This window comes from Phytophthora infestans, genomic scaffold, assembly GCF_000142945.1.
Source record: "Phytophthora infestans T30-4 supercont1.9 genomic scaffold, whole genome shotgun sequence".
NCBI lineage: Eukaryota > Oomycota > Peronosporomycetes > Peronosporales > Peronosporaceae > Phytophthora > Phytophthora infestans.
Genome location: NW_003303750.1, coordinates 1142611 through 1160049, shown reverse-complemented (window position 1 = coordinate 1160049; position 17439 = coordinate 1142611). Strand labels below are relative to the sequence as shown.

Genomic DNA, 17439 nt, shown 5'->3' with positions numbered 1-17439 from the left:
AGTAAAGAGTGTATCACACAGCTTGGGATCCCATTGCGCTCAGCACCCGTGTCTGGAATGAACATGACGTCGAAAAGGTTATTAATCTTCACAGTGTTTGCGCTTTCGCGGCCTTTAACAACCTTCGAGCGGACCATAGTGCTGCTCGAGTCCTTGGCAGCGCTATAGCGGGCTAGAGCTTCTTCACGCTGCGCAGCTGTGGCTGTAGGGTACTCACGCATCCAATGGGGGCCATGGCAAACTAAGCACCCGTCCACAGGCGGTGTCGCGGCCTTGGCAGGCTTCGGGGAGCCTTTGCTCCTCTCGGTACTAGCTGTAATATCGCGGCGTCGTCCATCCTTACCAGCCTTGGTGCTTAGTTTTGGTCCTGACGCGCCAGTTGTGCTGGAGGCGGGTTGACGCTGGGAGCTACGCGACGAACCGCTCTCCTTGGTGAGGCGATGAAAACGCTGTTGCGCTTTGGCATGCTCTAGTATGAGATTGAATAGCGCCACGTCATCTGTCTTGCAATCTCGGCGCTCCAACTCAACTAGACGCTGGATCTGTTCTTTTAAAACAGCAGGCTGAAGATTCTTGATCAGCAGGCGACACCTGGCCTTCATACGATCTCTGTATCCTTGTAGAGACGGGTCTGTTTTGCCAATCAGACCCTGTAGGCCGTTCTCTCTCACTACCTTTGTAAAGTCTTGAAAGTAGCGAAAGACGCGAGCATCACAGTCATCTGTAGTCAGATCCATGTGTAGTGATTGGTGAACCAATGACTTCACGTCGGGCACAAACTCATTGACGAGAGCTTGACTGCGAGCATGAATGAGCTGCAGGACATCACTGTCCGTGATGGACTCCAGCGGGCGTTGCAGAATGTAGGCCGAGATGATATCCAGCACTTCAGGCTGTATAGCGCCCTTTACCGTTCCTACCACACGCTCGAATATTTCACCAGTCACAGTGCAGCGGTGACGTATCTTGGTCACATAGTGGCTCCACTCACGGTACCATGACACTAGCGAGGCATGATCCCAGCTTACAAGCTTGGGTGGTCGAGCGACTTCGTAAATTGGCTGGGGAACGGTAGGGCCAGCGTCCATGTTGACGTCTCCATCCGGGTCCAATGGGAACCTGCCGCCTACCATATCTCAAGGTAAGGAGCAGTAGCGAACTTAAGGCGAACTTTGCCTAGGTTCTGAGGAGAGTCGTACTTATCCGACCAGTTTTGCTCTTCAGTCGGCGACGCGCACTGAAGGGAGATGCAGCCTTGTCGACGACGCGCACGAGGTTGCTAAAGAGAGGTTTCAACGCTTCCAAGCGAAAGAATTCTTTATCACGAGACCGGGGACTTGGGCTCGGGAAGGTGAATTGGAAAGTGAGATATATCAAAGAGTTAGAACTTACTGCTGGTCTCCTAGGAGACTCCTTAGTCGTCCACTGCGGTCCTTTGTAGCAGAACCACCAATGATGTTCATGGTGATGCTCGCTTCTTCCTTGAGCATCAGCAACTTGCGTGTCCATGGCACGCAGGCTTGAAGTTCTTGCCGTCTTCATACACAACATGTAGTGGCGACCATGGCAGTTGGCGCCGGAGCATCAGCTGATGATGCTCGAGTGGAGTGAATGCATGTGCTGCTTGAAGAAGTGAGGTGACAGCACGCTGTCACCTTCAGCGAGCTTCAGCTTGACAGAACGTCGTCAGCACCACACCAATTTGGGTATTAATGGCATTTACCAAAATTCAGGAGCGGTTCTACAAGGACTTTGGTCCTTTACCTCAAGAAAAAGAGTACAACTACTCATGTCCATCGACTATGAAGCCGACGCAAATCGAGTCGTCCACCAACGGACTGAACCAAATGTACGTCAAAAGCCGTTTGAGGTGCTGGAGCTGCAGGATTACTAAAAATTATATGTTGAGTACAGCCCGCCATGGGTCAAGATCTCGGGCGACGTGCGTCTGTCGCCGTTTTATGACATGAAGGACGTACGTACCAATTTGCTTCGCTATTAGTGGGTAATATGCAGCTAACTTGTCTTGATGGTGTCAGTTAATTGCCAAGGTTCACTCGTATGTTGACGACTTGAACGCCAACATCACGTCGCTGGAGGGCAAACGTGGTCCTGTGTCAAAGTACTCGCTACCGGAGGAGAATTGGAACGGCAAGCTGGAGCTGACATTCGAGAAACAGTACTTCGAGGGTATTGCCTGCTCCCTTGAATCTGTCGGCTACAAGTACGTACCATCACTTTCAGTCTACATGCAAAGCTCACTAAATGTCGTAACATTTGTGCCTCTTTTAGATCGTTGCATGCTGCTATCGCGGATGTGCTGGGCGAGGCTAAGCCGTTCTCCATTAGTGGCAGTTTGCCACTAGTGCGCGACTTGCAACGTGCCGGTTTGGACCTGACACTGACAGGTTTCGGTAAAAGCTCGGTATACCACGGCGACAATGAATACTGCCAGCTGAGCGAAATGAAGAACGCTATCAAGATCCTCGCACGCACAGTCGCGAGCGTGGAGGTGGCCACCTCGTCGTAAAAAAAAAACATACGTAGCACTGCTACGTAAGTTTTTTTTTTTCTGGCACGCCCTGTAATTTATACTTTCATCGTGTAAACGACTGCTACGGTAGCAGTACTTTCATCGTGTAAACGACTGCTACGGTAGCAGTCGCTACGGTAGCAGTCGTTTACACGATGAAAGTATAAATTACAGGGCGTACCAAAATTTTATCATGCGTGGCCGTTGTGGCTAGCACCTTGATTAAATGGCTACATTTAGTCTGAAAAGGCGAAAACCGTTGGCATTTGCCACCTGCGCTACAATGGACAGCGACGACAGCAATGCTCCGTGTTGGGAGAATATTCCGTTCAGCGACTTGACTGTCTGCGAGACAATCGGTGGCGGTGGAGTCGCACTGGTGCATCGTGGGATCTACCGCAAAAACTCGGTCGCCTTGAAGACTCTCGTACGTTTCTACTAAAATGTAGCCATCATCGTCTTTGTTGCTAAACGTTGCCAAATGTTGACGACTTAGTTCGATCCGCGGGTGGACGAAGCGCTCAAACAGGAATTCATGGACGAATTGCTCGTCATGAGGTCCGTTGCTTCCTGATAGCTTCTCGTTGTCAACGAATCTAACATGCCAGGCTTTAATAGCAAACTGAGGCATCCGAATGTGGTCAACTTGATCGGAGCATGCTTAGAGCCGCCCAATCTGTGCATGGTGATGGAACTCTGCGACTTTTCGCTTCATCACTTGCTCCACGGAACCAATACGTACTTGAGCTCCCAACAAATGACTCGTATCGCCGTGAGTCAACTCAAATTACCTGCAATTTTTGCCGGATTATTATTATATTTACAATCGCTGGAAGGGAGAGATTGCAGACGGTATGCGCTTCTTGCACTCTAGGAGACCTGCGGTTATCCATCGGTACATTTGTCTTGTTTTTCATGCATACACTTTCTTTCGAAATGAAGACTACCTTTTCTGTCAATTGCGTAGTGACCTGAAAAGTGCCAACGTCCTGCTTGACCAAAAAGGTGTAGCCAAGCTCTGCGATTTTGGTCTCGTACGGTGAGTTTCTTCCGTATTGTTCACGCTTGTACACAACTCAACGCTGTTGAGTAGCACAAAATTCACGACGGCAGGGACGCCCAGCTACATGCCGCCTGAACTGCTGAGCGGACAACCGTTCTCCAAAGCTGTGGATGTCTTCATGTTCGGAATTCTTCTATGGGAGGTGAGAAACATCACTAGTGACTTGGCGCCTAGCTGCTCTAATGTGTCCACGCTGATAGATTTTCAGCCGCGATATTCCGTTTCGAGGCTACGATGTCTCCGATATTAAGAGACGTGTCCTCGCAGGAGAGCGCTTCCGCGTTCCGACAGTGGATTGCCCGCGCGAGTGTCAGGTAACAAATACCTTCCGGTACTTGATGCTCCCATTGCCTTCTCTGGATAATTAGTTTGTTTGTTGCAGGAATTAATGAAGCGATGTTGGGACGGCGAGCCAAGTTGCCGTCCAACATTTGATGAGGTGTGCCAAGTGCTGCGGAATGTTTCCTTTGCAAGATCTTTCGAGGCCTCTCAAAGTGTCTTTGAAGGCGACGCGCTCGACTGTCTACTTAACGCGAAGTAGCAGAGACAGTATCACTTGATTTTTTTCGTTCTGCTAGCTAAGTGAAGCTACTCCATCTTACGCAGAGTCTTTGGCCCACTGGTCGAGTCCAAGGTCGTTCCAGCGATCCACCTTCTCACCCGCAGTCCACATCGGAGGCTCTCCTGCAGCAATATTAATACAACTTCAGCAAACTTTAACTGCATACACTAACCAGTTGGGCTTTCACTGCCATTGGGGTCGACATCTAGAGCAGGAGGCACCTCGATCTCTGGTCAACAGTAAGAATTAAAACATGTATGAGGGTTTAATAACATACATTGTTTGTCAATATCATTATATTTACCATCGTCCGACAATGTGTCCGTGATCCAGTCGTCGTCCACGATATCCAGGAAGTGCTTGCGCGGGAACAAGCTCGGTAGCTTACTGTCCTACTCGAACCAACGCCAGTCCTTCAACGTCAGCTACACACACGCACATTCCGCCTGTGCATACGACAAGTGACAACGCACCATTTTGCACCTGGTAAAGATGGATACAGACCATCACTCATTTTGCAAAAATTGCCATTACATAAGGAAAGCAAGTCAAAATGTCTCCATTGTCTGTTTTTCGCTTCGATGACGCCGAGTTCTGCGCAGCGCAAGCCTCGTCGAGGTAAAACTCGCCCAGCCGGGCGTAAAGATGACCCTCCTGAAGTTCGTCTGTCCAAAACTTTGGCATACGCTTTGCGTCACGGCGCGGAGGATCTCCAACTGGACATTAGACCGTCGGGGTTCGTCCCGTTAGCCCAACTTCTCGCTCTCCCCCTGTTTCAGTCATTCACGGAGCAACAAGTCGAGGAAGTTGTGCGTACCAACGCAAAAAAGCGCTTTTCAATGACCACGGACGAGTCCGGAGCCGTGAAATTTATCCGAGCCAATCAAGGACACACGCTCCAATTGGTGCAGGACGAAGAGCTCTTGACCCCGCTGGAAGACCCCAACGCCATTGACAAATGTGTTCACGGGACGTACCTTAAATTCTGGGACAATATCTGGGCCTCTGGGCTGTCTAAAATGCAGAGAAACCACATCCACTTTGCCGAGAGGGAAGTTGTGGACGATGACGTGGTGAGTGGCATGCGGTCAAACTGCAACTTGTTGTTGTACATCGACTTCCCCATGGCGGTGAAGGACGGAATCAAGTTCTACAAGTCCAGCAACAACGTATTCCTGAGTCCTGGTATGGTAGACACAGGAACGATCGATCGTCGATACTTTCTTCGAGCGGTAAAAAGAGATGGAACAGTAGTGTACGAGAGAGAGTGAGAGAATGAGTCTTTAACCTACAGGATTAGTCTACACATGAGTAGATTAAATCCCCGCTTCTTGTTCGTCAAACGCCTTAATGTGTAGCAATACAGCTTGCTTGATGGCTTCGGATTCCGCTAGCGTGAAGGCGTCTTCTTCCACGGACAGAAACTGTGTGTCTTCGCTTTCACTGTTACTTGGTTCACCCTGGAAGTGTCCAGCCGTCTCGATATCGACGTCTTCTTCTACTTCGTTGGAGCAGAATGGGTTGATATCGTCCTGAGAAAGAGCATTCGTGTCTCGATTCGGACGGTTGTGGTCTTGTAGACGCTGGAAGCCACGACGTCGTTGAGGAAGTCGAGCGCGGATGGCTAAGCCGAGTGACACAATTGCCAAGCACACGGGGATGGAGAACAGCCAGTTGGACACTTCAGAGCGCTTCGTCGTCTCCTCTGCTCGAGGTGACGCCGCGTTCGTCATGGCTGCGTGTTCGAATGCAGGATCCTCGGCGTTGCGGTCGGCTTGGTCTTGTAGCAGTATCGAGATATCGTTGCCATTGGCTTTCGGCAGCGTGCGACTGTTCTCCTGTGCCTCGGCGGATGTTATCGCTGTGTCGAGAACGTGACATGTCGTGGCGTCAACGCAGACGTAGCAGCCGGTCTGAAGCGCCCAGAGTCCATGAGAACCGCATCGATAGTCGGTGAGAGTGTTGGACATGACAGAGCACGTCAAAGGTCCACCATCGTCACACAGAGTGTTGCGCTCAGCGAACGCAAGTGAAAACGTTAATAGTAAGAGGAATGTCGACAGCAGCATGACGTTGGATCTAGTTTGACACGCTAAAGCCAAAGTGAGAAGCGTCGGGAATCAGATACCAAAGATCGCTCATGAAGGGACGCAAAGGAGACCGTCCATTCCACAGAAGAACGGCCTCAATCAAGTAACATGGTGGGGTGTCTATGAGCTGATCTTGGTCTGGATGAGCTAAAGCTCCAGTGTTTAACAGTCAGCCACGCTTTCGGAGGAGCACGAGCGCGAGCTCAAAAAGATTTTTGACGACTACGACCAGGTAAAGTGACGCCATTTTTGGTTGATCTGGGTGAATCGAGGCTGACATAAAAGCCTCTGGTGGCAAGAATGGGTCGGGGGATATCGATATTGACGAGGTAGATCGCGTTCTCTCTCTTTCGACGCGTGGTATAGTGAGCTAACGTTTTAGTTGCAAGCTACGCGACATCGCCGAGGATCTCGGTGAGCCGCTCTCGGAGGTCGAGTTGGAATATCTGGCTAAGGAATTTGACACAGACGAGAGGTACGAAATTGACGTGTCTTGGTCAGATGCAGTGCATGGGCCTCATCGCATGTCTTGTGCAGTGGCGCAATCAGCTGGGCGGAGTTTATCGCGTGGTGGAAGCTCCCGTTCTAGGGCAAGAAGAAGAGAAGAATAGTACTTCGATAGCGTCGATCTCACTTATTTTTAAGACCAAACGCCAAGGAACTTGAAATGCTTATCAATTCTACATGTCAAGGATACCTATCGATGTTGGTTTCGCGATATTTTGGTCGCCTTCTTCGTTTCAAAACGACTGTGGCCGTTCTTTTGTGTAGCTATCTTGATCCCCAGACTCGATCCGAAGTATCGCATGCCGTGCTAGTGAAAATGTCAGCGGACAAACGAGCACTAAAATTGGCCTTGAGCTTGTTGCTTTTTGTTCAAGGTCTGGTCGGTCCCACACCAAAACGAGTTGAGCTGGGTGACTAGGCAAAGCAAGCTTCTCCTTGTTCCCCGCATGCAGTGACTGCTTCTAGTCTTGTAAACTATTCGATCGTTCCTTCCAGCTTAAAAATGGGCAAAGATGATCGCAGCGTACCGGTGATCAACGAGAACGGCTTCACTATCAACGGCTGTAGCTTCAACGTTGACCCCAAGTACAAACCCATCGACGCTATCGGACAAGGTTCCTATGGTGTCGTGTGCTCTGTACGCAATACCGAGACCGATGAAAAGCTGGCTATCAAGAAGATCACACCCATGGCTGGCGATGAGTGGGATGCCACGCATACACTGCGTGAAATTCGCCTTATGCGATGTCTTGGAGCCCATGAAAATGTGAGTATACTCACTTTTTTCACTTTCGTAGCATAAAAATTATTAACGTTTTATTGTATCGTCACAGATCATATCACTCAAGGACTTGAGCATGTGTAAGGACAAGGACGAGCTGTACATGATGATGGAACTTGCCGATACGGACTTGCATCGCCTTATCCAGAGTTCTTGTCCTCTTACTGAAGGACACATTCGAGTCATAATGTACCAGGTTCTCTCTGGTGTCAAGGCGATGCACGACAATGGCGTTCTCCATCGCGACTTGAAGCCAGGGAACCTCTTGCTCAATAAGGACTGCGAGTTGAAGATCACGGACTTTGGGCTGGCCCGAATGATGCCTAAGAAAGCTCAATTGGGACCGGAACACGCTTCAAACGACAGTGTATCCATGATGACCGAGTACGTAGTGACGCGTTGGTACCGACCGCCTGAGCTCATGCTCGCACCCAACGGAAGCTACGACGGAGCCGTCGATATGTGGTCGGTAGGCTGCATCTTAGGAGAACTCGTGTCCCGTAAACCACTCTTTCCAGGTACAGACTTCATGGACCAACTCACACGTGTGTTCCAAGTGCTCCCAGTGCCTGAACCTGAAGATCGAGGCTACGTTATCGAGAAAGATGCGCTGAAATTCCTCTCGTCACTTCCCGCTCCTATTCCAGGTGCCTTCGAGACGAAACTAGGCGAAGCTGTAGGTCCTCAAGCTCTGGATTTACTACGTCGGCTGCTGTGTTTTAACCCCAAAGAGCGGATTTCAGCGGACGACGCACTGATGCATCCGTTTTTCGAGGGTGTTCAAGAAGAGTGGGGGGAGATCACCGCTCTACACCTCGCTCATTCCCTCGAATTCGCCTTCGAGACTCAATCTCTACCGCTCTCCACCTTACGTCAGTACATTTGTGACGAGGTTCTTGCCTTCGGAGAGCGAGCAAGTAAACGACCATCAGAGCCACAGGACAAGGAGCCTCAAGCTAATCCGGAGATGGCTACAGTATCGACAGAAGCAAGCAACAACGATACGCCTTCAGTGCCGGAGAACGACTGTCCTGTAGGCTCGGGATTCACTCTGAAGAGCTGCCAGTTCAACGTGCCAGCCAAGTACAAGCCACTTCAAGTGCTCGGAGAAGGCTCGTACGGCATCGTGTGCGCGGCAACGGACACGGAGACCAAGAAGAACGTGGCTATCAAGAAGATCACGCCAATGGCAGGGGACGAGTGGGACGCCAAGCACACGTTACGCGAGATTCGCCTCATGCGGTACTTCGGGAAACACCCGAACATCGCGTCGCTGCAGAACTTGAGTACGTGCATGGACAAGGACGAGCTGTACTTGATGATGGACCTCGTGGACACGGATCTCCACCGGCTCATCCAGAGCAAGACCAAGCTCGAAGACGCGCACATTGCAGCCATCATGTACCAGCTTCTCTGTGGCGCTCAAACGCTGCACGAGAACGGCGTTCTGCATCGCGATCTCAAGCCAGGAAATATCTTGGTCAGCAAGAACTGCGACGTCAAGATCACGGACTTCGGACTCTCTCGGTACATCCCACACAGCGCTCGTACGGACGGCGTCACGTCTCCAACCGACGCGGAATCTCGACGTGCAGTGGATAAAACCCAAGCCTTGATGACCGAGTACGTCGTCACGCGGTGGTACCGACCGCCTGAGATCATGTTGGCACCCTCGGGAGTATACAATGAGGCGGTGGATATGTGGTCCATTGGCTGTATCTTCGGCGAGCTGCTGAATCGTCGACCCATGTTCCCTGGCTCCGACTTCCTGGATCAACTCTCTCGTGTCTTCAGTGCTCTACCCGTTCCAGCGCGGGACAAACGCGGCTACGACGTGGAAGGAGACGCCTTGGCGTTCCTGGACAGTCTGCCGCCTTGTTCCCCCTCCGCTCTCACTAAACTATTCCGTCGTGCGTCGCCAGAAGCTGTGAGTCTGCTGCGTCGATTGCTGTGCGTGAATCCTGCGCGTCGCATCTCGGCGAAGCAGGCGCTGGCGCATCCTTACTTCAAGAGTATAAGAGCGCAACTGGGTGAGCCGCCAGTGTTCCGAGTGGACAAGGCCTTCGACTTCGAGTTCGACTACCAAGAGTTCTCGCTTACGCACTTGAAGACGCTGATACAGAGCGAAGTCAAGTTGTTGCAGAAGTACGGGCTCCCTCCACCCATTCCGGATTCGGAACCGGTTCCGACTGCCGTTGCCGAAGAAGTGGACGACTTGGAGGACGAACAAGAGGTCAAACAGGAGAGGAACGACGAGGTGGAACACGTTAAGGCCATGGAGTCCACTGTAGTCATGGTACAACAAAACCCGGAGGTCGTGTCCAAGACACAAACGCCAGCGGAACCGGAGACGGACGGGCCTATGTCTTCGGATTCGGAACCGGATACCAAGCATCGACAGCAACAGGATGAGGAGACGGAAGCTGTTCCTCAGGAGCCAGTGGCTGTAGAACCGACCACGCAGACCAACGACGACGACGAGAAGCCACGCAAAGAGACCACGAGCTCTGCTCGCTCAGAACCGCCTTCAGCAGCGACACATCGGTCGTCCCGGACTGCTACAGCGAGCTCTTTAGCTCGTCCGAAAAGTGCTGGAGCGACGTCACGTCGATCGACGTCTTCGTCCTACATTTCAACGAGCCGAAGCAGCTCTGGAGGGATGTCGTACCGCTCGCAACGGGAGGACGACGAGGTCTCGTCCGTCTCCAGCATCAGCAGCAACAACCGCCACAGCAGCAACAACGGCTTGGAGTCCGTCGACCGCGGAGGGAAGTGGGGTCACTCTCGCTCCAGCGTCATGGCGCCCACTGCGTCTTCGAGACTTCACCGATCCAGTCACAGCTCATCGACGTCTTCCATCCACGACCGTCGGAGCGGGGCAGTCAAGACGGCAGCGATCTCCACACGCACTGGGTCCGCACGCGTGTCCAGCAGCAACCAGCGAAGTGCACGTGGAGACGAATCCATCGACCGCGAGTCCGTCAAGAGTGACTCCGTCCGAGGTCCTGAGCGTGTCAGCTCCACTCTCACAGCGGCCACCGCGTCCTCATTACGTCGACAAACGAGCTCTGCCGGGACGGTGCGGACGTTATCTGCTCGAAAAGAGCCGCTTCCCGAGGGCTGGATACGTCGCACTCACTCCAAGAGTGGCCGAGAGTATTTCTACGACACACTCAACAAAGTGGCGTCCTGGAAACTGCCCGTCAAGCAGCAGCAGCTCGACAACCTCTTCGCTGGGACGTCGAGTGCTTCGACTGCATCGTCTACTTCTCGAGTCGCGCACGGCCATCGCCAGAATGTCCAGGTCGTGCCAGGCACGTCGTCGACGGCCTCTTCTCCGTCCAGTGCAATGACGCCCGAGTCCTCTACGAGTCGCAGCTCGATGCTTTCTAGTCGACGAACAGGTTCCAGTACGTCCAGCAATCTACCGAAGGAGTGGGCTCGCCGCTCCGACCCCAAGACTGGACGTCTGTTCTACGTCAACCTGGTCACCAACCGCTCGTACGCCAAGCTCCCGTCGTCAGTCACCGCTGCCATGCTCAACCTCGGCCGTGAAGCTGTCGCGAGTAAACGCGCCGCTGCAGAAGCTCTCAACCGGAAGAAAGCCACGGTACCGCACAGTCCTCAGTTCTCGCAGATGTCTTGGCAGCGTAAAAGAGTCCCCAACACGGACGACTGAGCTCCTGGTCTCGTAATAAAACCTCAGCAACTACAATAAAACATGACTTCACAGTTCACACACGTTTGATTTTGTCTTCATTGCCCACCATAAACACAAGTCAGTAAAAAAACTACCGCTTCATCTCGATATACTGCGTCCTATGTATGTCAGTCGTATTGGCCGATTACTCTTGAGCAGCATCGACGTTGGCGACCGTGAGCGCAAGGATCTTCATGGCATCCTTCATATCGCTCAGCTGGCAGTACTCGTTGTCCCCGTGGTATACCGAGCTCTTACCAAAGCCAACGAGCGTCAGGTCAAAGCCACCACGCTGCATATCACGGACAAGCGGCAGACTACAAAGCACGCATTTAAGTTAGCACAAGCCAAGGAACATGCCTCACCAGGTATATAAAGGTGTTACCTTCCGCTAATGGAGAACGGCTTCGCCTCTCCCAGAACTTCACTGATCGCCGAATGCAGGGCCCTAGAAGAATACAACATCGTCAGATCCGAGTCAAAAGAGGCATGAGTTAAAATATCGATGCGACGTACTTGTAGCCAATCGAGTCGAGCGAGCAGGCGATGCCTTCGTAGTAGCTCTTGTCGAACACCAGCTCCAGCTTACCCTTGCGGTTCTCATCCGGGAGCGTGTACTTCGAGACCGGACCACGGTTTCCTTCCAGAGACGTGATGTTGGCGTTAAGATCGTCCACAAACGCCGTCATCTTAGCAATCATCTGTGCAGCATAAGGCAGCAACGAATTAGCCCAATTTAACCTGATCAGACTAGTTTGACCCACTAAAACAAACCTCCTTCATGTCGTAAAAGGGAGAGAGACGCACATCACCTGCGACCTTGGCCCATGGCGGACTAAAAGGACACAACAAGTATCCCGTTAGCCATCTATCTTCACTCCCACTTCACTCTGCAGCACTCCGTACATTTGGTTGAGTCCGTTGACCGACGATTCAATGCGCGTGGGCTTCATAGTCGATGGACACGAGTAGTTGTACTCTTTCTCCTTGTCCACTGGTCCAAACTCCTTGTAGAAATACTCCTGGATCTTAGTCATGGCATCCATAGCCAGCTCCAGTCCGTTGATGCCCAAGTTCGGCAGCCCACTGTGGAACAGCTTGCCCGTAGCCTTGAGAGTCCACGTGATAGCTCCAGCTGTGCCAATACAAGGCTGGCTGTCGGAGCAGTCGACCCAGAACACGGGGCCGTTCTTGAGGAAGTCGATTTTCCCGGACTCCATCAGCGTCTCGACGCCAACGCCTTCAATCTCGCTGTTCTCCTCCGACGCGATGAGCACACACACGATTTGCGTCTTGGTCTGCACATTGTGCTTGGCTAGCTCCCGGAACAACACTAGCAAGCCGTTTGTCAAACCCTAATTCTAAACCCTAATATAAACCCTAATGCGGTGCTTACAGGTCAGGAGAGCCACATGCCCCAGACAGTCCGTGGTGCCGCGTCCGTAGAGCTTGTCGCCCTCTACGGTGAGTGTAAAGGGGTCTCTCTCCCAGCCCTCCGGGTTTGCAGGCACCACGTCCATGTGGGCGCCCACCAGAGCCAGCGTCTTGTCGCTAGCAGCCGAAGGTGGCGCGTACTTGATGATGACGTTGCCGCGTCCAGCCACGAACTCGACACGCTCGACGCTCAGCTCCGATCCAGTAAAAGGCTTGAGCTCTGTCAGTACAAAGTCCGACACTAGGTTTTCCTGAGGAATTAATCCCAGACCAGGCGCATTTTGCACTGTTTCCTTTGGGTTTGTCAGCGAAATTTAGGATTTAACGTTAGATGGTGCGGGCCACAGAGACGACAGATGTGAGAGGCTTGTGAACACACGCACCGACACACTAATGAGCTTGCGGAGAAGCTCCACGTACTCCTTGTCGTCTAGCACGAGATCTTGCAGCGTCGTCATCTTCCAGGAAGATCGTCAGTAAGAAAGCCAAGAACTTCAAAATTGATGTTCTTGTATACGGTACATGTATACGTGAACAGGGTTCAGATACCTTTTTGAGCACTCTCATCATATAGAAATGTAGACGAACAGATCAGTTACTGTGTACACTACCGGTATTAATACATTAATCTTGCACAATGCAGCCAGGGCCAGACTTTCGACTCAATACTCAACGTGTTATAGACAGAGTGAGTATTTACGTCGAGGTGGCTGCCTCGACATTGGCAACCGTGCGTGCAAGGATCTTGATAGCGTTTTTCATGTCGCTCAGCTGGCAATATTCATTATCACCGTGGTAGACCGAGCTCTTGCCGAAACCTGCAGGGCCTCCGAAATTTTTTTTGACGACACAGTAATTTCAATAAATAAGCAGACATTATTTATGTTGCTACCCTAAACTAGGCTCGTGCATAATTTATGGTGGCTGCATATTACATACGGTAATTTATGCGTACAGTTTCCTGAAGTTATCTGCAGCAGTCAATCGATCGCCACGAACCAGTCGTTTTGTTGCCGAATCGGCTGATCTCAGCAGACTCATTTTCTTTTCTCTCACTTCCCACGCTGACACTCCCGTTACCATGGTCTTCTCGTCTCGACGCAGTGTGCGCTCTACGTTCACGCCAGCACAAACTGCTGGGTTCTTCTTTCAACCGTGCCGCGACGAGCTTGATGAAGTCATCCTCGAGTACTACCGATGTCGTTGCGGCACGGTTCGAAAGCAGGCTAGCCGCAATGGCTTTTCCAACCTGGTATCGCACGTTCGAAGCGAGCACCCAACCCATGAGAGCCTCATGCTCGCCGCCGGCTCGGCCGAGACGAGGTCTATCCTCAACTACGTGCGGTGCTCCTATCTCAATCTATTCAGCTGGATGGAGTGGATCCTAAAGAGCAATCTTCCGTTATCATTCTGTGAGAATGAGGCGGCCAAAAGGTAAGTCATACGCATTTCTAAAGTTGCCTATGAATTTCTAACTTCTGTTTCTATTTGATTTCTATAGGTACTCTAACCTTGACTCAATTTGTGTCGAGACGCTCGTCTCTGGCATGAGTAGTGTGACGCGGGCCGTGGAGCGTGGCATCGCTGAAGAGATGCCTGACCTTTTTGGGCTAATCTTTGATGGGTGGTCTCATGCTTCAGAGCATTACATTGCAGTGTACGCTCGCTACGAGGTGGACGGGGTCGTCAAGACTCCTCTTCTTTGTATGGCTCCACTGCTCAGCGAGGAGGAGGAAGACCTCTCCGCCCGCGGCCACATGGAGTTTCTTGCCACTATGCTGCCTCGGGACTACGGCAAGCAGCTGGGCCAGTGCTGTTTCCTGGTGGGAGACAACTGCTCGGTTAACCGGCGGCTCGCAACGCTGATGGGTGTGCCGCTAATCGGCTGTGCCAGCCACCGCCTTAACCGAGCAGTGCAAGCTGACATGCAAGACTATGAGGACGAGCTGGATGCTGTCCAGAAGTTAATGATCAAGCTTCGTAACCTGAAGCAAAGTGCCAAGCTGAGGTAAGTTTGAGCTGATAATGATGTAGTTAGAAACGTTTCTAATTGGGTTTCTATTTTGAATGTAGAACTAAAACGCCGTTCTGTCCAGTCACCCGCCAAGATACTCGATGGAGCTCCACTTTCGCTATGGTGATGCGGTACTTCACACTGCTGGAGTTTATCGACAGCAATGACGACGACATCGCAGATTTGCTGCCGTCCCCTTCGTACAACCGCCGTTTGCGTGCTCTGCTAGCAGACTTGAAGAAGGTTGAGTCCGTTGCAAAGGCTTTGCAGGGAAACGAAGTATCACTACTTGATGCTCGAGTGTGGCTGGATGGCTTGATTTCCATCAAACCACACTACGCTCGATACATTGGTACGTGCAGCATATTTTTTTCCTTTTCTAGTATCCATTGCTAATTTGTTTTGTATTCACTATGAACACTAGGCTCACGCGCTGAAATTGTTCACAGCTCTGACTTTGAGTCAGAGTGTGTACGGTCTTAGGCGGCAATGCAGCCCGCCTCATGCGAGCTGAAAAAACAGTGTTGACTCCGTTCAAGTCGACAGGCCCTCCTGCAGTGAGTGAAGACGAGGACGACGGCGAAAATTCGTTCGCCCAGCTGCTCTAAAAGAGACGCCGACTTGCCGCGAAGGAGACCAAGTACAAGCTCTTGCATGCAATCCCTGCGACGTCCAACGTGGTGGAGCGCTTTTTTAGCGTTGCTCGTACCACGTTTGGCCAAGAACGCCATGGACTGCAGCCCATTACTTTAGAAATGATTCTCTTCCTGCGCGAAAATGCTGGTTACTGGGACGCACAAACACTTGACACAGCAACTCGAGCGTAGATACCTGTTATTGATTCATTAAACCTTGGTTATTGCAGCAGTAACTCAATAATTTATTGGTCTTCTAGCTAAAGCATCATAACGTATTGCCAACATACAAGCTAGCTTCGCGATAATTTATCGTGAAGATGCTACTACGATAAATAACAATATCATTTTCGGACCCCCTGGAAACCTGTCAATGTCAAATCCAAACCGGCACGTTGCAAGTCGCGCACTAGTGGCAAACTGCCACTGATGGAGAACGGCTTAGCCTCGCCTAGCACATCGGCGATAGCAGCATGCAACGACCTTAAAGTGGAGGATACGCATGTTAAAATCTGTAGTGCAAAGATTGTGGTGTAGAAATGATGGCGCGTGCTTGTAGCCGACAGATTCGAGCGAGCATGCGATTCCCTCTAAGTAATGTTTCGCGAATGTCAGCTCCAGTTTGCCGCTCCAACTCTCTTCTGGTAGCGTATATTTGGACACAGGACCCCGTTTTCCCTCCAGTGACGTGATGTTGGCGTTCAGGTCGTCGACATACGAGTGCAACTTGGCAATTAACTGGCAACACGAAGACGGTTAGTTCATCCTCATCAACCCTGTAAAGTGGCAAGCAAAACTGCGACGCGCATCTTTCATCTCGTAGAACGGCGATAAGCGCACGCCGCCTGTGATCTTCACCCATGGCGGACTGGCACACAACATGAACATTTGTAAGTACATACACTTTGAGCATATTTTTGCGTAAAAAAATACATTTGGTTCAGTCCGTTGGTGGAGGACTCAATTTTTGTCGGCTTCATAGTCGATGGACACGAGTAATTGTACTCTTTTTCTTGAGGTAAAGGACCAAAGTCCTTGTAGAACCGTTCCTGGATTTTGGTCAGCGCATCCATGCCCAGTTCAATGCCATTAATACCCAAATTGGGTAGACCGCTGTGAAACAGCTTCCCAGTGGCCTTCAGAGTCTACGTGATCGCACCAGTAGTGCCAATGCAAGGCTGGCTGTCTGAACAATCGACCCAAATGACGGGTCCCTTTTTGATAAAGTCGATCTTGCCAGACTCCATCAGAGTTTCCACCCCTACCCCCGGAATCTTCGAGTTCTCCTCGGAAGCGATGAGTACACAGACCACCTTAGTCTCGATACTGACTTTCTTCTGGGACAGTCCCTTAAACAACTCCGTCATGAGTGCTACATGGCCCAAACAGTCCGTTGTACCACGTCCGTACAGATTGTCACCTTCCACTGTAAGCGTGAAGGGGTCTCTCTCCCAGCCCTCGGGGTTGGAAGGCACCACGTCCATGTGGGAGCCTACGAACGCCACCGTCCTCTCGCTGTGAGCAAAATCCGGGTGCTGATAAGCATTGCCACGACCAGCCACAAACTCCACGCGCTCGACGGTCAGATATCCACCGTTCGTTTTGTTGTAGGGCTGGAGCTCGGCTAGCACAATATCGGACACGAGATTCACCTGAGGGATAAGCCCCAGACTCGGCGCATTTTGCATCTTCTCGGATACACCGATGATCTTGCGCAGTAGGTCCACGTAGGAGGCCTCATCAAGCTGGATGTCGTGCAGGAGCGACGCCATCTTCCAGCAAATGACACTCTCCTTGCTAGGGCTAGAGCTCAAAAAGTAAATAAAATGGCAGATACTTTTGCACCATTGCGTTTAGGGCTTCAGACAAATTAACAGCATCACATTGGTAAAAAATATAAAAACATGGCATCTGAGTTATCAACAAGTTGTTGCAACTTGCAACTTGCAACTCAAGTAATTTCCCGCTCCCTAACCTTGTAGCGTGTCTGTCTGTCTTTCCGTCCGTCTGTCAATCCGTCCGTCGCACTCCTTGTCTTCCTGCTTTTTCCTGCCTTCCCGCATGGCTACACTCGGCCTGTCTTATACAGTTTCCTTCCATCCTACCGACCGCGCCTATCT

At 51.4% G+C, this 17439-nt stretch overlaps 6 protein-coding genes across 6 annotated transcripts; 2 read left to right on the top strand and 4 right to left on the bottom strand.

The window, feature by feature from the left end:
• Positions 1 to 2816: 2816 nt before the first annotated feature.
• Positions 2817 to 4137, top strand: PITG_05865 (serine/threonine protein kinase; the record flags this gene model as incomplete). The annotated part of the gene is made up of 8 exons (XM_002998055.1): positions 2817 to 2960; positions 3030 to 3091; positions 3152 to 3305; positions 3370 to 3428; positions 3501 to 3572; positions 3627 to 3738; positions 3797 to 3910; positions 3979 to 4137. 8 exons carry the CDS (start codon positions 2817 to 2819, stop codon positions 4135 to 4137), a joined length of 876 nt encoding a protein of 291 aa, XP_002998101.1.
• PITG_05864 (uncharacterized protein) lies at positions 4136 to 5110 on the bottom strand (the record flags this gene model as incomplete). Its single annotated transcript, XM_002998054.1, has 5 exons — positions 4136 to 4280; positions 4331 to 4387; positions 4463 to 4550; positions 4845 to 4874; positions 5054 to 5110. The coding sequence occupies 5 exons, from the start codon at positions 5108 to 5110 to the stop codon at positions 4195 to 4197; spliced, it is 318 nt and encodes a 105-aa protein (XP_002998100.1).
• Positions 5111 to 5474: 364 nt separating this feature from the next.
• Positions 5475 to 6128, bottom strand: PITG_05863 (uncharacterized protein; the record flags this gene model as incomplete). The annotated part of the gene is made up of 1 exon (XM_002998053.1): positions 5475 to 6128. One exon carries the CDS (start codon positions 6126 to 6128, stop codon positions 5475 to 5477), a length of 654 nt encoding a protein of 217 aa, XP_002998099.1.
• A 1129-nt stretch (positions 6129 to 7257) lies between these two features.
• On the top strand, positions 7258 to 11215 carry PITG_05862 (mitogen-activated protein kinase, putative; the record flags this gene model as incomplete). The annotated part of the gene is made up of 3 exons (XM_002998052.1): positions 7258 to 7548; positions 7589 to 9793; positions 9851 to 11215. 3 exons carry the CDS (start codon positions 7258 to 7260, stop codon positions 11213 to 11215), a joined length of 3861 nt encoding a protein of 1286 aa, XP_002998098.1.
• A 402-nt stretch (positions 11216 to 11617) lies between these two features.
• On the bottom strand, positions 11618 to 13150 carry PITG_05861 (uncharacterized protein; the record flags this gene model as incomplete). Its single annotated transcript, XM_002998051.1, has 6 exons — positions 11618 to 11684; positions 11753 to 11937; positions 12011 to 12071; positions 12143 to 12569; positions 12633 to 12963; positions 13054 to 13150. 6 exons carry the CDS (start codon positions 13126 to 13128, stop codon positions 11618 to 11620), a joined length of 1146 nt encoding a protein of 381 aa, XP_002998097.1.
• Positions 13151 to 15760: 2610 nt separating this feature from the next.
• PITG_05858 (uncharacterized protein) lies at positions 15761 to 17091 on the bottom strand (the record flags this gene model as incomplete). Its single annotated transcript, XM_002998050.1, has 4 exons — positions 15761 to 16057; positions 16160 to 16187; positions 16253 to 16455; positions 16585 to 17091. 4 exons carry the CDS (start codon positions 17089 to 17091, stop codon positions 15761 to 15763), a joined length of 1035 nt encoding a protein of 344 aa, XP_002998096.1.
• Between the last annotated feature and the right edge of the window lie 348 nt (positions 17092 to 17439).